This window comes from Leptonychotes weddellii, chromosome 2, assembly GCF_054177405.1.
Source record: "Leptonychotes weddellii isolate Sample4059 chromosome 2, ASM5417740v2, whole genome shotgun sequence".
Lineage (NCBI taxonomy): Eukaryota > Metazoa > Chordata > Mammalia > Carnivora > Phocidae > Leptonychotes > Leptonychotes weddellii.
The window spans coordinates 142346945-142373710 of NC_138370.1; the positions used below are offsets into that span (position 1 = coordinate 142346945).

Genomic DNA, 26766 nt, shown 5'->3' on the forward strand with positions numbered 1-26766 from the left:
GGAAACATGTATTACAACTGGCTGTTTTGCATCACTTTACCTGTTATGTACAACTGGACTATGATTATTGCAAGGTATCTATATATTTTTGGGGATCTTGACCTGCTTCTAGTTTCTAAGTTACCTGACTTAACAGTTTGGTCAAGGGCTCTTCAGGACATACCTCTTTTCTCCACCACAGGTTGTAAAGAGGTTACATTATTTTCAATGTGTTTTCCTAAATCAGGAGTAGGTGCTTTGGTTCCCAATATACTTAGAAATCCAGTACTGGGATGGGAGTAGGGGGATATTTTTAAACTTTTGATTGCTGAACTACTTAATTAGAATTTTGGGAGAAACTTTGTTATTTTATTTTTTTATTTTTTGGACTCTAAGAAAAAAAGGTTGACAAGAGTGGAGAAAGATCAAAGATCTAGGTTGTTTTAGAGCAAGATGTGTTTCCCAAGCGATTTCTATGGTTCTCTGTCTTTTAGACAGTAAACATCTCAGCCATGCAGAACCAAGCACAATTCCTTGAAGCATTTTGGGTGCAGATAGTCAATAAGAACTTGGTTATCAGTGTGTATAACCCAATGTATTTTGACATTAGCTTGAGGCCATTTATTTTTATTTGATGTCTTCACAATGTGAACTAGTATAATGGAAAGAATGTTGGAATTCAGAGGCAGGAGAAAACTAAATCCAACCACTTAGATTCAGAAAAGCCATGGTTGATTAAATGGACTCTATGGACTCTAAGGACCCTCTTAGTCTTAGTTCATTAGATCTCTTACCATGATAAAAATTATGCAGAGAGGACATTTACTTAAACTCGCCCCCATTTCATTTTAATTACACAAGTTTTTCTTTTACAGAGCATGTTTTGATGAACTTCAGTCTGATTACCTAGAATGCTGGCTCATTTTTGATTACCTATCAGACATAATCTATCTTCTTGATATGTTCGTACGAATAAGGACAGGTAAATATGTTCAGCTTTGGATATTTTGTAATTTTGTGTTTTTATCTCTATAGTATAATTTGAAATTTTGTAATTCAAGTTTTCTTCAAAGTTTCTAAAAATCTATTTTAGAGGAAAAGGCACTGTTGAGAGCAAGAGTACCATATGCCTACCCACAAGCTTAAGTCACTACAACCGATTCACTTTATTAGGCAACCTTTGAATGTGGATTGGTAGCTTTCTCCCATTAACTTGTCCATTGGGTTAGTGCCATGTGAGAGGAGTAAAGAGAACAGAAATATTCTGCCAGCTCTGTGATGAAAGGGTAATTGCTACCTAACAGAGAGATACCATGAAGAGGCATGGGGGGATATCACTGTGTCCGGCAGAGCTGTACTAGAAATTTTGTAAGAGTACACAAATCCTTAATCCAACTTTGTGGTCATGGTGAGGCACTGTTGACCAGGGGGCAGGATCTGATAGCTTCCCCTTACGTATTCTTGGTAAGTAGATAAGCTTATTGTTTCTACACTGCGCTCTGTGTGCAAAGGTAACCGCTGTACAGAGAATAGCATGAAAGAATCATTATGTAAAATAGGGACATGCTCTAAATATCTGTGTGCTGGGGCAATGCTCCCATTGTTGTGTCCTACTCACAGCTCTAGTAGCTGGTACAGGTAGAGGAACAAATTCTTTCCCCAGTGAAATGTATCAGAATGCTGAAATTCAAGGCCCACTGTGGCAACGTAGGAGAAGGGAAGATCCCAGATGACGAAGGAAGTCTGGGGGACAAAAAGGAGAGAAAAAACGAACTTCTGAAGGACATTTACTCTTCACATTGAAGGGACAAGGCAAGAATACACATAATAGGCAGTAAGGGTAGGGCTGGGGTTCTGACAAGAGAGTGGCATGAGGCGTTAGGTACAGTTTTAGGACTTACTTTCTCTAAACACCCTGGCGTGAGGCCAGGGTGTTTAGAGAAATTTCCAAGAACACTATTCATAAAAGGAATGGCTTTACCTGGGTAGAGAACTGGATCTAGAGAGATTTGTATATATACAATGTATGAGTACATTGCATATAAGCTCTCACTTTTTGCACTTACAAAATTTTATTTTTTATTTCTTCAAGAGATTATTTCCCATAGCCATATGTTGATCAGTACTCATATCTTATTATATTGTTAAAAGCATGTTTATTGGAAATGAACTATTTTTAAAAAATATTTATTTGTTTATTTATTTTAGAGTGAGAGAGAGAACAAGTGAGGGAAGGGGCAGAGGGAGAGAATCTTCAAGCAGACTCCCCACTGAGCGCAGAGCCCGATGCGGGACTCAGTGAGGGACTCAATCTCATGACCCATGAGATCATGACCCATGAGATCATGACCTGGGCCGAAACCAAGAGTCAGATGCTTAGCCGACTGAGCCACCCAGGCGCCCCTATTGGAAGTGAACTCTTGTTCTGAACTCAGTGAAGGTCATTTAGGGTTACTTTAGAAGAATTCATAATGGCATAAAAATGAAAGAACATTAAATTGTGGGTTTTTTTTTTCTATTTTAGGTTACTTAGAACAAGGACTGCTGGTGAGGGAAGAAACTAAACTCATAGAGAAATATAAATCAAACTTGCAATTTAAACTTGATTTTCTATCAGTGATACCCACTGATCTGCTGTATTTTAAGCTGGGGTGGAACTATCCAGAAATTAGATTAAACAGACTGTTAAGGATCTCTCGAATGTTTGAGTTCTTCCAGAGAACAGAAACAAGAACAAACTACCCAAACATCTTCAGGATTTCTAACCTTGTTATGTATATTGTCATCATTATCCACTGGAATGCATGTGTGTACTTCTCTATTTCCAAAGCGGTTGGATTTGGAAATGATACATGGGTGTATCCTGATGTTAATGATCCTGAATTTGGCCGTTTGGTTAGAAAATACGTATACAGCCTTTACTGGTCTACACTGACTTTGACCACAATTGGTGAAACACCACCTCCTGTGAGGGATTCTGAATATGTCTTTGTGGTGGTTGATTTCTTAATTGGAGTGTTAATTTTTGCTACCATCGTTGGTAACATAGGTTCTATGATTTCCAACATGAATGCTGCCAGAGCTGAATTTCAAGCAAGAATCGATGCGATCAAGCAATATATGCGTTTTCGAAATGTAAGCAAAGATATGGAAAAGAGAGTTATCAAATGGTTTGACTATCTGTGGACCAACAAAAAAACAGTTGATGAGAAAGAAGTCCTGAAGTATCTCCCTGATAAGCTGAGAGCAGAGATTGCCATCAACGTTCACTTAGACACTTTAAAAAAAGTGCGTATTTTTGCGGACTGTGAAGCTGGTCTTTTGGTGGAGTTGGTCTTGAAATTGCAACCCCAAGTCTACAGTCCTGGAGATTACATTTGCAAGAAAGGGGATATCGGACGAGAGATGTACATCATCAAGGAAGGCAAACTCGCCGTGGTGGCAGATGACGGAATCACTCAGTTTGTGGTATTGAGTGATGGCAGCTACTTTGGTGAGATCAGTATCCTTAACATTAAAGGTAGCAAAGCTGGCAATCGAAGAACAGCCAATATTAAAAGTATTGGCTACTCAGATCTGTTCTGTCTCTCCAAAGATGACCTCATGGAAGCTCTCACTGAGTATCCAGATGCCAAAACTATGCTAGAAGAGAAGGGAAAGCAAATCTTGATGAAAGATGGTCTACTGGATATAAATATTGCAAATGCTGGAGGTGATCCTAAAGATTTTGAAGAGAAGGTCACCCGAATGGAGGGGTCAGTAGACCTCTTGCAAACAAGGTTTGCTCGGATCCTGGCTGAGTATGAGTCAATGCAGCAGAAACTGAAGCAAAGACTAACCAAAGTTGAGAGATTTCTGAAACCACTTATTGACACAGAATTTTCAGATCTTGAAGGATCTGGAGTTGAAAGTGGGCTCCTGGACTCCACACAGGACTGAAAAGCTGGTCATTAAGGAGGACATGCCTCATGATCCTTTTGGTGATGTGATTAAGCATCTCTAAACTGGAAGAAAAGGAAGATTCAGCTGGGGGAATTTTTCCATAAGGAGAGTGTGCTTGGGTGTAGGGCACAGGGCCTACACACCCACTTGTGAGGTACTGTGATTAAAGGATCATCGTCCTTAGGATTTTTCAGAATGGATAATGTGCAAAGATATAGAATGATTAACTTGTCAGTATCTCTATCTTCTGACTTTTTCATATATGCTCCTTTTATGTAATACTCTTTATAAAAGTGAACAAGTATCCCTCACTTTCAGGCATTTTACATTGTGGAGGAGCAACTGGGAATTACCATGTACGTCATGTTCAGGATACCGTTTTAAAAAGAATTAGAATGCAATAAAGTAAAGTAAGTCCTAAAACTATAGTGAATATTATTTATTTGATAATTTAGTAGGGAGTTTAGGGTCTTTTAGACCTTTTTAGGCTCTTTTAGGGTCATTTTAAGGACGTTAATCATTGTAGTCTAGGACTTAGGAAGGGTGGTGGAGAGAAACTTCTCACAATGAAAGTGTGACAAATCAGACTTCACATATCTATGCTTATATATAAATATGTAACATTAAAAATCATAAAATGTAGGAATCTTTTATAATGAATTTTTTCTTTCAAGATTTTATTTAAATTCAAGTTAGTTAACATATAGTGTAGTATTAGTTTCAGGGGTAGAATTTAGTGATTCATCACTTGCATGTAACACTCAGTGCTCATTACAACAAGTACCCTCCTCAATGCCCATCACTATTTATCCCATCCTGCCACCCACCTCCCCTCCAGCAACCCTCAATTTGTACTTTTATAATAAATTTTTCAAGTTCTCTGATTATTAAGGCCTGATAGCAATGGCTACTATCTTCCTTATCTGACTGGCCAGCAATAAGAAAAGATATAAAAATAATTCCGTTGCTGGATGATTAACAAAGGAAATTATTGTAATGTCTGGAAAGGAGATATGTAAGTTCTATGGACCAGCGTGGGCATCATCAGGCAACTTCTTAGAAATTCAGAATCTCAGGCCCTACCCCACGACTACTGGATTAGAATCTGCTTTTTAGCAAGACCCCTGGGTGATTCACACCCACATTAAAGCTTGAGAAGCACCTAACTAGAGAACCAGGAAGGAGTTAATGGGATTGTTCTAGAAATTTCAGAAAAGGGAACTGTATGACAAGTGTGTGGTTGTGGAAGACATTGCTAATCAATCATACAGCTTTCTACTACTTAACCCAGATGTGGTTAAAAAAAATTCTTAACAGAGATCACTGGAATTGATATAAAATTTCTATCTCTGCCTATAATAATATGACTTAACATGACATCTTGTTAATTTGACATTTCAGGTATTTCTGTGGACCTTGATCAGTGTATGTCTGTGGTAGAGTATATTCTGTTCTACCAATAGAATATTCATTGAACTGTACATGGTGTTTGCAGTCTCGTGTTGGCATTTTACATTTTATCTCTTCAATATCAGCTAGCAGGTATTTCTTCACTACAGAGGAAATGACTAGTTCTGGAGTGAGTGGGTTGTCATTAATATATAACATGGTTTCTGCCTGAGACAACTGCTCTTTTAACTCTCTTTTTCTTCTTCTTCTTCCTTCTCCTTCACACGCATTTTATTTTTTGTTCTGTTTGTTGCCTGTTATAAACACCTCTAAGACACTGTGAAGAGGCTTGATCTGCTAAGGTAGGGATGAGTGAGAGTTACACACCTGGCTCAGGGCCTGGATCCCGAGGAGAGCAGCCCCCATCACTGCACCCAGAAGGGTGGGTACTTTGAGTCTGATTTCAGCTAGAGCCATCCAAGGGTTCTGATTTCATGAACTCTGACCCCCGGCTCTGTGAGTCTTTCCGATGCTTTATATTGGACAGGTGGCAGATTCTTGATTCAAAGACTTGGAATCAGGAAGACTTAGCCAATTCCTTTTCCATGACTCCTCCAGGTGGAGGCTCTGACAGGTGGTGGCGGGGTTCCAGTTTAGACACCTGGACTGCAATGCAGAGCTTCACAACTGGGTTCTGGCTTCATACGGAAATTTTTAAGGAAACAAGAAATATGGGGCTTTGGGGAGACTCGTGGTAAGGATGCTGACCTGGGTACAGGTGAATGCCAAAGCAGGAACTTGCTTTTAGTAATCCAAAAACCACCCATATTCCAGACTGATTCCAGACTCCAATTGGCTGTCTTAACATATTAAGATTAGGACAGGCTTGATATAAGGACAAAGGAGGGCTGGTTGAAATTTGGAGATCTTTAGTAACTGCATCTGAGAGCAGATGAGAGAGAATTCTGGGACTCATTGATGGCAGATCAATGAGGGAGCAGAAACCCAATCAGCTAGTCTTGAAAGCGTGTCTGATAAGTGTTTACTCTGCACCCTCCCCCCCAACTCTGCTATAATGTAATGTTCTCATAGGAATAGATCACTTCAGAGTTTTGCATGTATCTTAAAAAAAACCCGAACTTTTCCAACTTGAAATATGATGTGATTCAACTTCTTACCATTAGGTGGCAATATTGGTCTATAATTACAACCTTCAAAGCTGGAAACTTACTTTTCTTCACAGAAATTACAGGTAGTAGTAAAATCGGAGCTCTTTGACAATAATGGGCATTTTTTTTTTCCTAACATGAAGATTTCCAGAAGATTTTAGCATAGCACACTATATGCCAGTCTAAAACTAAAACCTGGTCAAGGGGCGCTTGGGTGGCTCAGTCGGTTAAGCGTCTGCTTTCGGCTCAGGTCATGATCCCAGGGTCTTGGGATCGAGCCCTGCATTGGGCTCCTTGCTCAGCGGGGAGCCTGCTTCTCTCCGTCTGCCTGCCACTCCCCCTGCTTGTGCTCTCTCTGTGTCAAATATATAAATAAAATCTTTAAAAAAACATGATCAAATAAAATTTAATATGCAAATTTAATGGATAAAGCAACAAGACAAATTGAAGCATCGTAGTATTTCTTAATTTCAGAGAGTTCAACAAAGCAATAATGACAGTTACATTACAAGCTCTTGCCACTCTGTAAGATATGTATTAGAGGTAAGCAAAAGAAAAAAAGAGCAAGCAGCATTTATATTGAAATTCAGGTTATATTTTTATTAAAAAAAAAAAAAAGAAGTCCATTGCTTTAAAAAGTTTGGCAACTACTGACCTGTTTTAACAGTGTTGGAAGTATGCTTGGCGAAAACACTGTCAATTTAGGTAATATTCTTCCAAGACTACAGAAATGGTATTTTTGGATGTCTTCATTTATAGACTGTTCGGAATATAAAATACCAAACAGCAGGCTTATAGACTCAAAAGAAAAGCTTGCTGTTCACTGGACTAGTTTATTTCTAGGTGAAGGGAGAAAGTGGGAAATGCATGGAAAGGAAACCAGAGAATATAGAAAATGCAAAAAGACTCCAGAGATCATCTAATTCACGCCTCCTCCTTTTACAAATACAGAAATGATGATCAGTCAACACTAAAATTGGTGAGGATATAGGAACTTGGGGTAAGAGTGAAAATTTTTACCACATGTTGGAGAGTCATATGCTAATTATCTGCTAGAGCCAAGGTTGGGCTCATCTAAAACCCAGCAATTTCATTCACTACCGAAAATTGGCCACACATACAACAGGAGATATGTTGAAGAATGTTTATAATAGTAAAAAATTGGAAACAATTTAAATGTCCATCAAGAGGAGGCCAGTTACACAAATTGGAATCTCTTCATATAATGGAATACTGTAAAATGTTTGAATAACAACAGATAACACCTAGTGTTTAGTTTGTGCCGGGCACTGTACAAGGACTTTCTGGATGCGTTTAATCCTCATGATAACTTATAAGATAGGTTCCACTGTGTTTTCTGTTTAAAAGGGAGGCATAGAGAGTTTAAGTAATTTGCCCAAGGCCCATGGGAAGGAAGTGGTAAGCTGCTGTTTGAACCCAGTGAGGCTTCACAGTGCCTGCTCTTAACCTTGGCATTCGTGCTCACTTTTGTATGTACCCATCGTATCTTCTATACGGAATTTACAAACATACAGCACAATCCCGAGTAGTGTTTATGGATCTGTACCTCTGAGGTGACAGTTTAATAACAGGCATGGGAACGATAGCAGGAATCAGAACAGTGCTTACACTTGTGGGGCTGGAGAGAGTGCGGGGTGAGGAGAGTGAGACATTCGGAGGACTTCAACTGTCTTTGCTGTTTCATATTTTTAAAAACAATCTGAAGGAAATAAGTCCAAATGTTAAGATCTGACAAACCTAGGTACAAATATATGCAGTCTCTCTATAATTTTGGTATATATGCGCTATTTCAAATGAAGGAGAAAAGAGGAGTAGAGGAGGTAAGCATAAATCCGCACAGCTAGGGGCGCCTGGGTGGCTCAGTCGTTAAGCGTCTGCCTTCGGCTTGGGTCATGATCTCAGGGTCCTGGGATCGAGCCCCGCGTCGGGCTCCCTGCTCGGTGGGAAGCCTGCTTCTCCCTCTCCCACTCCCCCTGCTTGTGTTCCCTCTCTCGCTGTGCCTCTCTCTGTCAAATAAATAAATAAAATCTTAAAAAAAAAAAAAATCCGCACAGCTAGTTTAGTGACACAGCCTGGACTTTTGACCCTTGGTTCAGTGTTTATTTCACTAAAAGTTTGTACTTGATTGCTTTCTACACAGACCAAGTTGAGTGCTTTATGGGGTTCTAGTTGGTGATAACATGTCTGTTCTCTGTATGTTTTCACTTTAAACTGAGTAAATTCGAGACAATACTTTCTAGAATTACACTTCATGTCTGGCTCTTGGTTTCCTGATGAGTTAGAGGTGAAAGAATGCATTTTTCGCCAATGCATTCCTTTGGGGTTCTGAAAATAGCAATTTACCACAAAATTACTCACTAGCCTGACAATGTTGGGTTTCTTGTCAGATCTCCAATTTCTCCTCTTTTTAGTTAGGTTCATTTTTATTCTATCTGGGTTGAGCTTTGGCCAATTGGACTTAGTCCAAGAAGATACTTGGGTTAGCTCTTCAGATATCACTGAGCCTGTTTCCTGGGTTTGTCACAAAGATTCATGATGCCCAGGAGCACAGTATTCTGGTGGCACCAAAATCCATGGTGTTCCATGATATCCTCCAGTGGCCTTGTTGCTTATTCTCGGCAGAAAGAGTGACCAGTGAGACACCCAGGACACAAGGGATGAACATTTGCCTACCATTACTAGGAGGCTCTAGAACAGGAATGCAATTTTTTCCCACCCATTTTTGAATGTAATAAGTCACTCCCCCTAATTCTTTTGTTTGCAAAAACTACTGATAATTAATAGATCTACATTATAGGTATTTCTACTGCTCCATTCACATATAATTTCAAAATGCCCCCAAAGCACAAAATATATAAAATTACTAAGAAAACATGCCACAATAAAGTAACATGAAATATACTTCGATTATATTTCTTTTATTTTTAGGTCTAAAATAATCGGACATTTGAAACTCATTGATTAAAGAGAGACAAGACTCTTTGGCGACAGAAAAGTGAGAGTTGTTTTTTACTGAGCTGAAATAATGACTATTTCCTCTCTTGTTAGAAATTCTTGATTAAGGGGCGCCTGGGTGGCTCAGTCCTTAAGCGTCTGCCTTCGGCTCAGGTCATGATCCCAGGGTCCTGGGATCGAGTCCTACATCGGGCTCCCTGCTCAGCGGGAAGCCTGCCTCTCCCACTCCCCCTGCTTGTGTTCCCTCTCTCGCTGTGTCTCTCTCTGTCAAATAAATACATAAAATCTTTAAGGAAAAAAAGAAATTCTTAGTTAAAATATTGGTACTAAATCTCTGAATATAGACCTCTTGGTTTCCCACCACTGACCTGGTTTCATTTCCGTGTTTTACCTGAAGAGGGCGCCTGCTCTCCTGGCCTCTATGCCAAACCAGAAAGCCTTGCTTCTTTGTAGCTCAGAGAGGGTGGTCAAAAATAAATCACAAAGAATCTAAAAATATGTAATATAGCTTAACCGTATTTCAAACACTTATCTGCAATCAAATATAGTATGCCAAAGGTACTGACAACGTGGATAGAGTGTTTGCTCCTGAGCCCAGTTAAGATCGCTGTCTTCAGGTTATGCGATCTTTGAGAACAGGAAGCCATAACTAAATCATCTATTTGAGCTGTACGTAGATTTGTGGACAAAAGGAAATCAGTAAATATCACTTATTTGAACTTTCAAAAATTTATCATAACAATGACGATTATTAATTAAATTATATATGACGTTTAGAACAAGATCACACAATAAATGGTAAGGGTAAATAGATTCTCTACGTCCTGATCCTGATGGGACCACTTATACCTAACATGTTTAAATATGATCTTAAAACCAATGGAAGAGCTTCAGTAGAGATAAGTTCCACTGGAGTCAAATACTTCAAATGATAAATTTTTAAATAATTGGCTTTAAGCAATCAAATACAGTAAAGTCTTACATAAGGAGTTCTGTAGCCTGTAATGTTCCAGGGAGGAATTACCAAAAAAAAAAAAAAAAAAAACACCACAGGCTGGGTTTCTTTAGGAAGTTTTAGGAAGTATCGTTTTCTTGCCTTTGTAGAAAATCAGAAACATCTGAACTTAGAAAATTGTATGCAATTCTGTTGAGCAATCCCTGAATATATTAGAGGTGGATGGGCTCTCAAGAATGAGTAAGAGCGTGACATGTGAATGAATGGAGGGGCAGGAGGGAATGTGGGACTCCAGCCCAGAAAGACCAAGGCTGAGAGAAATATGTTTAAAAAAACAGCAACAGCAACAAGAAACAGTCACCTAGATGATTATTAAGAGCATGGAGAGACTTAATATGGATGAATTCATCTACAAAGTGCTTTCAGAAGCTGATGATTCCCCAACCTGTCCCTGATGCCTAAGAGAAAAGGAACATCTAGTCTCACAGTGGAAAGAGACCTTAAAGCTTATCGAGTCCTGAAGCCAAGGGTAAGATAAACAGAGTGATCCAGTAGCCTCTGATTTTCTTTACTGATTGGACTTTCCTGAGTGTTTGCTGCACTTGCCAGACACACAGCAGATAACGTGGTACCAAAGCTCCGGGACGGCTATTCTCCTTGGGGAGCCAATGATTCTTAGAAGTGAATTATTGAGCAGAGTTTTGAGGAAAAGAAAAAAAAATATTTCTGTGCTGAGAAAGGCCAGGTACAATAATGAGGGTAACTGTTTCTAGGGCAATCTGTTCAACCTTCCCTGATTATGACCATAATAAATGGCCCATATAAAATGCGTTTTGATGGCGATCCAGGAAACACGTAGCTGCAACTTTTCAGAAAAGAATATTTCCCCTTCAAACATGCAGTGTATTCGAGGACTTCTTCCATCTATCCTATTTTAGTTCTTTTGAAAAAATGCTTGCTGCCAATTACTAAATTGATTTCATGATTAATTAATGGGCTATTACTGGCAGTTTGGGGGGAAAAAAAAGCACTCTTCCAGAGAAGGTTAAGTAGGATTGCCTGGAAGAGGAATTCACTTTAAACCAGGCAGAGGTGAGGAGAATCATGTAATGGGGAAGGAGAGGGAAAAATACACAACAGTGGAGGTTCTGGAAACCTCTTTATATAAAACATTAAGACAATAATTCCTCACAGTGCTGTCACTAGGAATGAAACATAGCTTATTTAGAGTGGTTGCCTGTTATTTCTTGAGACCATAATGTACGGATGAATTACCTTGTTGCCAGATGGTTCCATCATTTTTTTTTTTAAAGTGATATCTGAATGTCAAACTCATTTGCAGGAGCTTCTCTTCTAGTTTTTAGAAGATTTTCTTTCAACACATTCAGAGAAATAGTCTTTTCCTAGATCACAGATGAAAGGTAAGAGCGTTTTGCAAGGTGCCTTGAATCTACTCAGAAGTAGGATTTTCAGATTTTATTTTTCTCTTCAAGAGAACACAGTGGTTGTGGAAATGAATTCTCCTACTAACTTTAGGAGCATTAGGCGCTGTTTGGCACACTGTCACTCCATATTAGGAACTAACTAACATGTTTCTAGTATTGATGCAAACCTTGGAAAAGTAAACGCAACAGAATAATCCAGTAACAAGCCTGGGAAGGATCTTCAGATGTTAATTATTGCTGAGCTCACCTGAGTAATATCTAACAGAATAGTATCTAAGCACTTTCAAAGGCCTCAAGGAATTAAAATTTTATCATTTCTTTTAAGCTGATGATTTGATTCTCTGACAACTATCTCATTACCCTTGGAAAGTTTTTCAAATTCTTTTAATGACTTTTGATTACAGATCTATATAAAATTTATTGAAATGGAATTATCAACTTTCCTTCACAAAGCTGGATTATTTGTGTATTGTAGGAGTTTAGAGGTAGGTTCAGTTGCATGCAGAAGATAATCATGGCTTAGTGAAATTCAGGAACTGTGGTTTAAACATGATAGATCTATATTTACTTCTCATGCTCAAGTCCAGACACAGGCAGAACAGGGCTGCCATGACATTTTCCAAAGAAGTCCTCAGGGAAATTAGCTCCTCTCTGGATGTTTCTACAGATCTGCCTTTCATTCCCTAGGTCTCCTCTCCCAAGATCACCTCATGGTCTGAGATGGCTAATCCACCTTCTGCCATCCCATTTGCACGTTAGGCACCAGGAAAGAGGAAGACAGGAAGAAGTACATTGTGCTTCCCTTCAGGACACTTTCCACTTTCACTTACATCTCAGTGACAAAAACTTGGTTGTGTGGTTACACCTAAGAGCAAGAGAGGCTGAAACAACATAGTTTTTACTATGGGATATACAATATCATATATCCCATATAAAATATATGTAAAATAATAATTATATTGTATATAATATAAAATAATATAAATATAAACAATATATATTAGTATATAATGTTATATATGATATAACATTAAAGTCTAGCAGAAATGCCTATCTTCTTTCCTTAGCAATAGAACCCCTGAATTTATATATATCCCATGTATGGGATACCTGCCTAGATAAATCCATTGTTTCTTGAGACCGTTATAAACTAATGAACTATCCTGCACCCAGCATTATCTTTTTTATTTTTAAGGTGATATCTAAATGTCAACTCTACTTTCAGGGGTTTCTATTCTAGTTTTAGACAATCTCCTTTCAACATATTCAGAGAAATAGTGAACCTTTTGTTAGATCACAGATGAACGGCAACAACATCTTACAAGGTGTTTTGAGTTTGCTCGGAACTAGGATGTCTGCTAGACTTGAACTCTGGGCTGAGAGAAGGAAAAAAATCTCTTGGTTCCTTGAGTGCTCCCCAAGGCTATAGCAGTCCCTCAGAGGACACGGCCAAGCTGAACACTGGGAGGGCTGGATCCCAGACCTGGAGTGCCTAGCTTCCAGAAGAGTCTCATGCCCCAAAGAGTACACCGGCCCCATGTTACACCCTAGGGCTTACGACTCACTCCAGCATCAGGCATGGGAGCAAGCCTGAAGAATGTCTGAGCTAAGTCTGTTACAATGGACAAACACTCCAAATACCTGTCTGAGAAATGACATTGTCCTCCTGTGCACAGGTCCCTAGACCCTCTCTTGTACTCAAGGACTTTGCTGTTACAATGATCTCCCCCTTCCCTTGCCCCCCCCATCGTGCTTTATCATCCCCCCCCACCCTCTGTGGATTGGTTGTCCCCTTCAATGTGCAATGGCTCAGATCTTAAAAGAACATCTACCTGTTGCTTGACCCTGTATCTGCTTTCAGTCAACACCACATTCTACTCTCCTTTACTGTAAAACTCTTCTCTAGGACTGTCTTTACAGATCCTCTTTCTCTGTTCCTCCTTGAACCTGACACAGTTAAGTTTTGCTGCTCTCACTCCACTGAAGCCTCTTGTCAAGGTCGCTGATGACCCCTGCTTTGCCAAATCTAATGGTCAGTCCTGAGTCCAAGACTTACTAGACCTCTCAGTAGTGTTAGGTAGAGACGATCACCACCTTTCCTGAAACATTTTTTTCACTTGCCTTTCAAGACACTTGGCTTTCAGTCACTTCTCTGGACTTCCATCTCCCTTGGTTCCCCTCCTCATTGAATCTTTAAAGGCCAAAGTGTCCCAGGGCCACAATATTCACTCCCTAATTGAGCTTATATATCTCATGGCACTTCATAAGCATCTATATGCTGACAACTCCTAAATTTATAACCCCAGGCTCTCCTCTGGACTCCAGACTTAAGTATCCAACTAGGCACTTGGTATCTCCTTTGGTAGATGTGCTTTAATAAGAAATACATATTTTGGCCTTTTTTCTGGTTCCTGGCCCAAGCTCCTAAAAACCATTGTAGTTTCCTAAGTGATAAGAGCTTTAGGAACATCTTTTATTATGTTTGGTTTTTGTCACTGGCTCCTGAGACAGCTCCAGAGTGAAAAATTTTAAAAGGCATTTTTTTTTGCTATTCATAGCAAGTGCCTTTCAACCACATCTGAGTTTTTGTTGATGAGGTAACTTTTGGAAAGCCCCTAATCTTTGGGAAGAGGAGAGGGGCTGGAGGTTGAGTTCATCCCTAACACTCAATGATCTAATCAACAAGGCCTATGTAATGAAGCCTTAGTCATAAAACCTTAATTCAAGGGGTTTGGAAATCTTCTGGCTTGGTAAGCACACCGAGGGGCTGGGAGAGTGGTACCCCCCAGAGAAGGCATGGAAGCTCTGTGTCCCTTCCCACATTCTTTGCCGTATGCCTCTCTTCCATGTGGCTATTCCTGGGTTGTATCACTTATAACAAATCAATAATCAAAAGTAGACTGTGCCCCTGGCTTCCGTGAGCCATTTTAGCCAATTATAGAACATGGGGAGGGGGACACGGGGACCTCCCATTTATAACTAGTTTGCCACAAGTATTGGTGACAGCATGAGACTTGAACTGGCGTCTGAAGTGTGGGTGGGGACAGTCTTGTAGGACTGAGCTCTTAGCCTGTGGGGCCTGGGCTCTCCAGGCAGTTCGTATCAGAACTGGGTTAAATGTAGGATGCCTCGTTGGTATATTCCGCAAACTGAATTATTTTGTGTGGAAGAACCTACGCATCTGGTGCCAGAGTGTCATTGTGCATAGAGAGAAGCTGGAGGTTTTATTTTTAGTGAGGATTTGATGTGTCCTAAGCAGAACTCATGACTTTTTTTTCAGACTTGTTTCTTCCCCAGTATTCCCTATGTCTGAAAATGGCGCTGCCATTGACCCAGGTCCTCAGGTGAAAAACGTTGAGTCGAGTCATCTTTTCTTGACTCTTCATCTCAAACCTGTTCTCTAATCTGTCGGTGAATGCCGTCAGCTCAACTTTCAAGATACATCCTGAATGTGACGGTAACGCATCACATCCACTGCTCATCCATACCACCATCTTTCACCGGAATTCCTACAGTATACTGTTAACCAGTGTCTAATTCCACTCTTGCTCTCCTTACCCCAATAGTCCATTTCCATCGAGTTGCCATGGTGATCTTTTAAAAACCAAATCAGATTTTAAAAAAGACCATTCCTTTTTTGATATCATTTCCCCTTTCTTGAACCTCATAGTGGTTACGTATTGCCATCATTGAGATTTTTCTCCTTCTGTTTTCAAGGTGCTCTCCAGCCTTATTTATGACCCTTGCCTTAAGATTCAACAGAATTTTCATTTTTGGTTCAAAACACATGCCATGTTTATTTTCACTCTAAACCTGAGCTTATGCTGTGTCCCTACCACTCAGATTGCATCTTTCCATCCTGTTCAAATCTTATCCTGACCTTAATAATTCATTTAGTTCTTAGGGTCTTCATGAGCCTCTTCATTCCTATCCTGGTACTTTACTTACAGTGAATCCCTCCCATCTCTGAGTACATACGTCCAGTACCTGACAGTATTAGATATCCACTAGATTCAACTATTGATTGATGGATGGATGGATTATTAAGCTGAATATTTGAAAACAGCTTACATTAAATATGAATAAATGTTTGGTTGATTTTGTCTCTGTTATGAAGGTTTTCCTAGAAAAAGTAAAATGGTAAAGGTAAAAAAATTAGTTTCGTTTTCATGAAATTCATATTATATAGTACTATTTTTATTATTCAATTCTGATTATTACTAACAAAAGGAAAAAAGGAATCAGTTCCCTAAAGTTATATACATTTTAACCTGACTAGGAAAACAATCTGATTATTAATTTTTCTAGTTCTCCTCTGATCCTACATATGGCAGAAAATCTTTTTTTTACTTATTTTGGCGGTATATTTTGCACTCTGTGTCGTATCCTTTATTTTCTTTTTTAAAATATAAATTCAAGTTAGTTAACATATAGTGTATTATTAATTTCAGGGTAGAATTTAGTGACTCATCATTTGCATATAACACTCAGTGCTCATTACATCAAGTGCCCTCCTTAATGCCCATCACCTAGTTACCCCATCCTCCCATCCACCTCCCCTCCAGCAACCCTTAGTTTGTTTCCTAGAGTTAAGAGTCTCTATCCTATTTTATTTTTCCTTCCCTTTCCTTATGTTCATCAGTTTTGTTTCTTAAATTCCACATATGAGTGAAATCACATGGCATTTGTCTTTCTCTGATAGATTTGTTTCGCTTAGCATTATACCCTCTAGTTCCATCCAAGCTGTTGCAAATGGCAAGATTTCATGCTTTTGATAGCTGAGTAATAATCCTCTGTGTATGTATATATACACCACATCTTCTGTACCCATTCATCTGTCGATGGACATCTGGGCTCCTTCCATAGTTTGGCTATTGTGGACATTGCTGCTATAAACATTGGGGTGCATGTGCCCCTTCAAATCACTATTTTTGTATCATTTAGACAAATACCTAGTAGTGCAGTTGCTGGGCGGTAGGGTAGTTCTATTTTTTTTTTAAAGATTTTATTTATTTGACAGAGAAAGAGAGGGAGAAGAAGCAGGGGGAGGGGCAGAAGGAGAGGGAGAAGCAGGCTCCCTGCTGAGCAGGGACCCCGATGCGGGACTCAATCCCAGGACCCTGAGATCATGACCTGAGCCAAAGGCAGACACTTAATGGCTGAGCCACCCAGACGCCCCGGGTAGTTCTATTTTTAACTCTTTGAGGAACCTCCATCCTGTTTTCCAGAGGATTTTTGTTGTTGTTGTTGCTGTCAGTTTGATTGGGTCATACCCAGTATGTCAAGGAAAGCTGATCTAAAATGTTTACAGTGCCCGTATCACTTAGTGCCCAATCAGGAATAGAAACTACGCAGTGGGTTAAGTTTAATACAAAGAATGAATAAACTTTGATAAAATAATGACTATAAGGAAACCAAAAATGGTATTCTAGAGCTGAGGGAGAATATCCAAAAAAGGAGAAGCTTGGAAGGGCCTCCCCTCCCCCAAGGCTGGTTTCAGATCCTAGCAGAGGAGCTTGCTGGTTTGCTCTGGACACAGATGTTCTGCAGTCCCTCTGGAGTGCAGCTGATCAGAAACCAGTGAGGTGGGCTTGCAGAGAGAATGGAGGCTGGGGCACAGGGGACCTGTGCCATGGTCTACAGAGAATGGTGACAGGTGTAGGGCATGGGAGCTGTTGGCTGCAAAGTAAATGGTGACTCAGGGCGCTGGAATGAGCAGGGGGCCTTGGGGCCAGTTTCCATGCTGAGAGGTTTGGCCAGAAGGTTAACTGCAGGCCAGGCAGAGGCTGCAAGGTTGCTGACCCAACCCCTAGTAGCAGGAAACACCCACCAAAACAGTTCTCTCCTGCAATGTCTCTCTAGCACCCTCTGCTGGGAAAACATAAGGTGGCGCTCTCAGAGGAGATGCTTGAAAGAGTTCTGTCCTTTATTACAGAGGACATATTGAAGGGTGAATTGGAGCTGAGAGGCAATAAATTGATAACTGGCACAGTGTTTACCTAAGTATATATGTATTTGTCAAGGGTAAATGTATTTGGGGGATTTTGTGTGAATACTCTGGCAAAAAAGAATCCACATTAGGATAATATATCAGTAATGGACAAATAAATATAATTAAATCACATTTTTCAAGTGGCCGGACAATGGAAGTATTCAGATATCTTATTTTTTCTATATTTACTTTAGAATTCTTTTCAGAATTGAGGTGTATCATACATATAGTAAATCTCACAAATCATAAATGTATATTTTTTTGTTTTTACATGTGTACACACAAGTGAAACTACTATCCAGATCAAGATACAATTTTTCCACCACTTAGATACCTCACTCCTCCTCCCAGTTAAAATCGTCCTACCCCCATCAGAGGCAAGTACTACTCTGGCTTCTATTTCTTGTTCAGGAACTTCATGAAATTGGAACCACAAGTAAGGACTTTGTTGTGTCTGGCTTCTTTTGCTTAATATGATGTCTTTGAGATCCACCCAGGTATATATAATGAACACACATATATATATTCATTATATGAATACAGCACATTTATTTTTCTATTCTCCTGGACATTAAGGTTGTTTCTAATTTTGGGCTGTTATGAATAAGGCTGCTTTAAATGTGAGTTTTTATGGGCTATGCACTTATTTCTTTTAGGTGTGTATACAGAAGTGGAATTGCTTGGTCATGGTGCTGTAGTAGTAGGTTGTGTTTAGTTTTAGTAGATACTGTCTACATTTTTTTTTTTTTAAAGATTTTATTTATTTATTTGACAGAGAGACACAGCGAGAGAGGGAACACAAGCAGGGGGAATGGGAGAGGGAGAAGCAGGCTTCCCACCAAGCAGGGAGCCCGATGCGGGGCTCGATCCCAGAACCCTGGGATCATGACCTGAGCCGAAGGCAGACGCTTAACGACTGAGCCACCCGGGCACCCCACACATTTTTTGAAAGTCTTTGAACCAATTTCCACTTCCACCAATAAGTATTAGAGTTCTTGTTGCCAACACTTGGTATTGTCAGCCTTTCTTAGCTATTCCTCTGAGTACTATTTTTAAGAATTAAAATTAATTGGACTTGCACAATAATATTTATCAATCTTTATAATTTTAATTATATCTTTATAATATTTAATTATATTTCTCATGTTACCTTTTGAGAAACACATAAAAACCCCTCTTGTTTCTTCCAAATATTATCTAAAATTTCAAAGTAAAAATAACAGCAATGGTCACTTCTGAAAATGTTCTCAATTTACCTATGCTTCTACATGATACACAGTTTTTTACTGCAAAACTTTACTGTCATACTATAACAGTTTCCTAATTCAGAGAACACATAAGATTCTTTCTGATTCCAAAGTAATTATTATGATTATAAATTTTCATTGTATAATATGGCAGGGGAAAATTCTGATTATGAGTTATATGACTTATTAGGTCCTCTAAAAGTAACTGGAATTTTAGGTAAATATTAAATACATTTATACAGTAATTATATAGCATGGTGCTTAAAAATATAGGCCAGGAATCATACTACTCAGTTGTGATTCTGATTGTGCTAGGATTTTGAATAAGAAAATCATGTTTAAAAATAGTATCAATGATAACAATAACTAGCTATATGAGCAAGGGAGGTTACTTAACTTCTCTGTACTTCGTGTTCTCAGCTGTAAAACGGGAATAGTGTTATCGTGAATAACTAATTAACTAACTAGTTAATACATGAGACATTTTGAATAGTGCCTGGCACTTAGCAAATGCTATTTAAACATTAGGTATTTATTATTAATGTAGAGAAATTAAGTTGAAGAGTTGTATAAAGACTGTGTCGTTCCAAACAGCAATCAATATATTTCTCAATCCCAGACAGACCCCCAATTTTTTGAAATTTATTTACTTATCCATATCTTCCTGGAAATGTCGGCAAAGTCAGCTTTAGGTCATGGCTCTCAACTACTTTCCGTAATGTAACCTACTTCAGGGAGTTGTCACGTAGGTAAAAATCGGCCTGCCTCAGGAAAACCTTATTGTAAACTATACAAACTATGAGAGACGCATCCTCTACATCGCTTCAGCAATTCCTAAGGGCGCTTTCTCCACTCCAGCCACGTTTCCGCAATACTCCCCAGCTCTTCCTCCCTCTTCCCCGACCCCGAAGTGTTTTCATTGTTTATTTCCGTCAGTGAGAACCCTCCTGCCACCTGAAAGCTCGGGTCAATGCTAAAGCTGGAGGACAGTCAATTATGGCTACTCTGACAAAATCCTGACACCCAAATGGGTTTAAGGTATTCGTAGGGAAGCCCCAGCAACCTCTGGAGTCGAGAACACTTACAGTCCGCCCACCTCCCCAACCTTCCACCCTCTCTAGGCAACGGTCCCACCCAAGCCCCACAGCACGCTGGGAATTGTAGTTTCCGAAGACTCGGTCCAAGTCAGCGCACGCGTTCTGAGCTCCTCTCGCTAACCGCCCTCCCCGCCCCGCCACAACACTCCCGGATAAGGAAGTGGCCAGTGATGCCACGCGTTCTGCGGGCTGTTGATCCGGGCTTCTGGGAGTTGTAGTCGCCGGGAGCGGGTGCCGTCGGTAAGCAGACGTAGATTTCCTTGGGGTCCGCTACTGCAGTTGGTTCCCGGCGGGAGCCGAGCGGTCAGTCTGTACTTCCATCTGCACCGCCCTGCCCCTGAGGCTGAGGAGGCGCTTTCGTTTCCCCGGGCTCTCCCACTCTGGAGCTGGGTGCTCCTTGCCCTGAGGTCCATTTCTCTGCCTGGTCCTCTGCCTCTCCGGTCCATCTCCAAAACCTGGGCTTAGCGGGGACTCACCCTCCTAGTGACAGGGCCGCGACCTTCTCAAACCCGGTCCTTGCCCTGCGGGGACCTTCCTCATTGCGCCGCTCATACTGGTTTCCGCCACTGCCCCTAATTCCCCGCCTCGGCATCCGCTGCGCTCACGCTCCTTCCACTCTTTTTTTTTTTTTTTTTTTCCTTTCCTCTGCAGGAATGGAAGCTTCCTGGCGCCAGGTGGCCGGTGGCCGAGGCCGAGCCCGAGGACGGGCCACCGCGGCCCCCTCTTCAGGAAATGGAATCCATCTCCGCGGCGCCGGAGGAGGGCGAGAGAAGGGCTCAGCGGGCGCTGCTGGACCTGGCCCCAGCCCCAGAGGAGCCGCCACCTCTGCGGCTGCAGGTAGTTCAGCCAGGCGCAGCCCCGCGGGATCTGAAGCACTGCAGACTTACGTAGCATGTGGTGAGAAAGGCTCCCGTCCTCGGTTTCACCTACTAAGGCACTTGCTAGTCAGAACTGCCTCCCCGCCCTTGCCCTCATTCACTTTTCCTTGGAGAGTTTATTATTGCCCCCACTTCTCAAACCTTCAAGGAAGCTGCTCATTTCGGCATTCTAGGCAGATTCCCAGCATAACTCTTTCACCTTAATTTTAATTACTATCAATCAGCATTACTTCTTTGTCCAGTGTTCTTCTCTTTATTCTTTTTTGCCTGCCGAATCCCTAGACCAAAAGTTGCAAACTGTGGCCCGGGATACTGATTTAACCTGTAGTTTGGTTTGGCTAACACAATCCTCTAAATCTGAATTGGTTGCCAGCTGGTTTTTTGTTTTGTTTTGTTTTTCTTTTCTTTTTAAAATCTCATAAAAATCTCGTTAACAATTTTTTTTTTTTTTTTTTGTAAAATAGGAGTGTGTGGCTTTACCCATGGCAACCGCCAGTTCCAGAAATTCCGTTTAGGTTGGGTTTAGGCACTCCATTTCACGTGGTCTCTCCTACCTGGGGTCCAGTTGTCTTTTTCCATCTTTGCGAGATTGCCTAGTTTAGTAACTTTAAGTGAATATGCCCTGTAAGCCCTTGAGCTTGAGGTATTTTTCTCAACTGTGGTTCCTATTCACAAATTTCATGTCCTTTTTCTGATGTATCTGATGTGGCCTCCTCTGGCATGTCATTATCCTTTATCCAAGGCTGTGTTTTAGTGTAGCCTGAGAACACACAGGCAACTCTGAATTGTCCATGCTAATGGAGGATTGCATGAGGCCAAGGGAATAATCCCTCAAATCATTTTAATGTTTGGAATGTATTTTTCTGAATATATATATATTTTTTAAAGATTTATTTATTTGACAGAGAGAGACACAGCGAGAGAGGGAACACCAGCAGGGAGAGTGGGAGAGGGAGAAGCACGCTCCCCGCGGAGCAGGGAGCACGATGCGGGGCTCGATCCCAGGACCCTGAGACCACGACCCGAGCCGAAGGCAGACGCTTAACGACTGAGCCACCCAGGCGCCCCCTGAATATATTTTTTGAGGGAGGAGCAAGTTGAGCTTCTGAGTGCTTTTTCCCTAAGCTAATTTTAAAGTTAGGTGGTATTCTCTTAGCTTGGAGTTACTGAGCATATTTTAATTCCAGTACAGTTAACGTACAGTGTTATATCAGTTTCAGGTATACAGCATAGTGATTCAGCACTTCCATACATCACCCGGTGCTCATCACCACAAGTGTATTCCTTAATCTTTATCACCTATTTCACCCATCTCCCCACCCACCTCCCCTCTAGCAGTTATGAATTTAGGATACAAGTGGTGGTGAAATGTGCAAGTTGAAGACCAAGAACAGTTTTGGTAGTTTCTTGGATTTTGTGGATAGCAGAAAAGCAAGCATCCTTCACCTGGATAATTGAGATTTGTCTGTAAGAAATAATATATAGGAAGTTTGCTTTGTCACTTTTCTTTGAGATGATCTTATGTGGATATGTTGATAGGGTTATGGATGTTTTTATTATGTCTTCTAACTCAGCCTTTAAAGAAATGTATCTTTATGTGCTGTTTTTTCACAATTAATGACATTTATCATCTCTCTTACTGCATATCAAGTTTTGAGTCATATTATCTTATAGCCATTACTTTTCTCCTAATACTCAAAAGATTCCTATATAAGCCCTGTATACATTTGCTTTCAGTTTTACCTGAAATACTGCATAATCCCCAACTAAACTGGCTGCAACAACAAAGGGAAAACATTTCATGAGGGAAATAAAAGATAAAACGTCGTTAAGTACAAATGCACAACCAAGATTAAGAAAGCTTATCTGGGTAGTGGCTCATCGGTTTTAAGCATAAAGTGAACTTAAATTAGCAATTTACAGTTTTAATTAGTGAATTTAAAATCCTCTCAATATGGGCACTAATAAATTCAGATCAATTCAGTACGTTTGTAGCTCCTTTCTTAAAACTAGGATTGCTGATCATAAGAGTTTATTAATAGTTAGTACTTGAAGAAAATTTCCCTGGTCCTTGCCCTTAAGGAGTTGGGTATATGCTATGAAGTAATCTAATTCTTTTTGTGTTATTATTTAACCAAGTAAAAAAATGAGAAGTACAGTCAGTGCTAAAGAGAATAGTGGAAGAACTAATCCAAATTTATTTAACATTTCTTTTGGAATGAAGGTGCTGTAGGAACCACGTTTTCCATATCGGCAGCATTCACAAAACATGTTTTGTGACTACATTTTAATAAAGGCAAAAAGTCCTTGACCTTTCTAAGAGCAGATTATAAAGATAATGGGTATACAGTGAATATTATTTGTGCAAAATCTTTGGTGGGTCAGGCCAGGCGGGGCTGTAGTGTGGAAGAGGATTGTTTGAGAAAGCACCCAGTTTAACGGATTCTGATGTGCTCCCAGTTGGCATGTTTCCCACCTCTCAAAAATCACTGTGTATGATTTATTTTTAAACATGCCATTTTAATTTTTATTAACATCCTTATTTTGAGGTTAATAGTTTTTTGATACTTTATCATATCTTTATAATTTTTAAATTGATTTGTTAATCACTGTTTCTAGGACAATTTGCTGCATTTAGCAGGATATTTAACAAAAGTGAAAGTTTTCATTGTGGTATTATTCTCTTTAGTTGTTTGCCAAGAAACTTGAAAATACTTTTTTTGTGCATAATAGTAAGATAGAATGCTCCAAGGATGACTTTTAAATCTATGTGCTTAGAGATTGTTTTGCAGAAATGGAACTTAATTTTTTTTTTCTTTTAAGCAGAGCTAATGTCTCAAAGGAAATTTGAGGAAATCAAGAAGGCCAATCAAGCTGCAGCCAAAAAACTTGTTGAAGAACACTTTAGCTCTTCCTCTGAAGAAGAAGGAGATGAAGATTTTGAAGGAAAACGGGGGAAAATAGTTGCTAATACATTTACAAGTTACACTACTCAGACAGGTGCTGTATGGTCTTTTAAATTTTGACTTTTTTTTTTTTAAGTTTTTATTTAAATTCCAGTTAGTTACAGTGTAATATTAGTTTCAGGTATATAATTTAGTGATTCAGCACTTACATACATCACGCAATGCTCATCACAACAAGTGCACTCCTTAATCCCCATCACCTATTTAGCACATCTCCCCACCCACCTCCCTTTAATAACCATCAGTTTGTTCTCTGTAGTTAAGTGTCTTCTGTTTCTTGGCTTACCATTTGCTCTTTTCCCCCTGCCCTTTGCTTGTTTTGTTTCTTAAATTCCACAGATGAGTGAAATCATCTGATATTTGTCTTTCTCTGACTGACTTATTTCACTTAGCATAACACACTAGCTCCATCCATGTCATTGCAAAAGGCAAGATTTCATTCTTTTTTATGGCTAATATCCCATTGTGTATATATATCACATCTTCTTTATCCATTCACTAGTCGATGGACATTTGGGCTATTTCCATAATTTGGCAAATGTAGATAACGCTGCTATAAACATCAGGGTGCATGTAGCCTTAGAATTAGTATTTTTGTATTCTTTGGGTAAATATCTAGTAGTGCAATTACTAGGTCATAGGTAGTTCTATTTTTAACTCTTTGAGGAACCTCCATACTATTCTCCAGAGTGGCTGCACCAGTTTGCATTCCCACTAACAGTGCAAAAGGGTTCCCCTTTCTCCATTTGCTTGCCAACATCTGTTGTTTCTTGTGTTGTTGATTTTACCCATTCTGACAGGTGTGAGGTGGTATCTCATTTTAGTTTTGGTTTGCATTTCCCTGATGGCAAGTGATGATGAGCATCTTTTCATGTGTCTGTTGCCCATCTGTAGGTCTTCTTTGGAAAAATAATCTGTTCTGCCCGTTTTTTAATTGGATTATTTGTTTTTTGTGTGTTGGGTTTTTTTAAGTTCTTTGTATATTTTGGATATTAGCCTTTTATCAGATTGTCATTTGCAAATATCTTCTTACATTCCAAAGATTGCCTTTTCATTTTGTTGGTTGTTTTCTTTGCTGTGCCTCCAGCTTTGCTTTTCTTTTTCAAGGTTGCTTTGGCTATTGGGGGTCTTTTGTGGTTCTATACAAATTTTAGGATTGTTTGTTCTAGCTCTGTGAAAAATGCTGGTAGTATTTTGATAGGGATTGCGTTAAATGTGTAGACTGCTTTGGGTAATATAGGCATTTTAACAATGTTTGTTCTTCCAGTCCATGAGCATGGAATGTTTTTCCATTTCTTTATGTTATCTTTAATTTCTTTCATTTGTGTTTCATAGTTTTCAGAGTAACAGGTACAAGTCTTTTACCTCTTTGGTTAGGTTTTTTCCTAGGTATCTGACTAGTTTTGGTCTAATTGTAAATGGGATTGATTCCTTAATTTCTCTTTCTGCTGCTTCGTTATTGGTGTATAGAAATTCAACAGATTTCTGCATATTGATTTTGTATCCTATGACTTTACTAAATTCATGTATCAGTTCTAGAATTTTTTTGGTGGAGTCTTCTGGGTTTTCTCTATAGAGTATCATGCTGTCTGCAAATATTGAAAGTCTGACTTCTTCCTTGCCAGTTTAAATGCCTTTTATTTCTTTTTGTTGTCTGATTACTGTGACTAGGCCTTCAAATATTATGTTAAATAACAGTTGTGAAGGTGAACATCCCCATCTTGTTCTTGACCGTAGAGGAAAAGTTCTCAATTTTCCCTTTTGAGGATGCTATTAGCTGTGGGCTTTTCATATATGGCCTTTATCATTTTGAGGTATGTTTCCTCTAAACCTACTCTATTGAGGGTTTTTTTCATGAATGGATATTGTACTTTGTCAAATGCTTTTTCTGCATCTCTTGAGAGGATCATATGGTTCTTATCCTTTCTTTTATTAATGTGGTGTATCACATTGATTGATTTATGAATATTGAACCACGCTTACTGCCCAGGAATAAATCCTAATTGGCCACAGTGACTGATTCTTTTAATGTACTGTTGGATTCGATTTGCTCGTATTTTATTGAGAATTTTTGCGTCCATGTTCATCAGGGATTTGGCCTGTTGTTCTCTTTTTTAGTGGTATCTTTATTTGGTTTTGCTATCAGGGTAATGCTGGCCTCATAGAATGAATTTGGAAGTTTTTCTTCCTTTTCTGTTTTCTGAAATAGTTTGAGAAGAATAGGTACTAACTCTTCTCTAAATGTTTGGTAAATTTACCTGTGAAGCCATCTGGCCCAGGACTTCTGTTGGGAGATTTTTTATTACTGATTTAATTTCTTTGCTGGTTATCTGTCCAGGTTTTCTATTTCTTCCTGTTTCAGTTTTGGTAGTTTATATGTTTCTAGGAATTTATCCATTTCTTCCAGATTGTGCAATTTGTTGGCATGTAATTTTTCATAATATTCTTTTATAATTCTTTGTATTTCTGTGGTGTTGTTTATTTCTTGTCTCTCATTTGTGATTTTATATATTTGAGTCCTTTCTCTTTTCTTTTTTTTTTTTAAAGATTTTATTTATTTATTTGAGAAAGAGAATGAGAGACAGAGAGCATGAGAGGGAAGAGGATCAGAGGGAGAAGCAGACTCCCCGCTGAGCAGGGAGCCCGATGCGGGACTCGATCCCGGGACTCCAGGATCATGACCTGAGCCGAAGGCAGTCGCTTAACCAACTGAGCCACCCAGGCGCCCCTC

General features: G+C 39.6%; 2 protein-coding genes across 6 annotated transcripts in view; both read left to right on the forward strand.

Annotated features, from left to right (window-relative positions):
* CNGA1 (cyclic nucleotide gated channel subunit alpha 1) overlaps positions 1–4344 on the forward strand; it is a 13235-nt gene extending 8891 nt beyond the window's left edge. The window contains exons 8-10 of the mRNA XM_081813163.1: positions 1–74; positions 855–961; positions 2504–4344. The exon at positions 1–74 is cut by the window's left edge and continues 33 nt beyond it. Of these exons, the coding sequence (XP_081669289.1) occupies positions 1–74; positions 855–961; positions 2504–3918 (1596 nt within the window). The 3' untranslated portion in view covers positions 3919–4344. The remainder of the gene's footprint in view (positions 75–854; positions 962–2503) is intronic.
* Positions 4345–20339: 15995 nt separating this feature from the next.
* Positions 20340–26766, forward strand: part of NFXL1 (nuclear transcription factor, X-box binding like 1) — a 78052-nt gene continuing 71625 nt past the window's right edge. The window contains exons 1-3 of one of the 5 annotated variants that reach the window (XM_031035554.2): positions 20340–20431; positions 20843–21088; positions 23893–24069. In XM_031035554.2, coding sequence (XP_030891414.1) covers positions 20845–21088; positions 23893–24069 — 421 coding nt within the window. In that variant the 5' untranslated portion in view covers positions 20340–20431; positions 20843–20844. Of the gene's footprint in view, positions 20432–20460; positions 20599–20842; positions 21089–23892; positions 24070–26766 lie in introns of those variants that run through there. The other 4 variants (XM_031035555.2, XM_081812419.1, XM_081812420.1 and 1 more) reach the window with 4 other exon arrangements.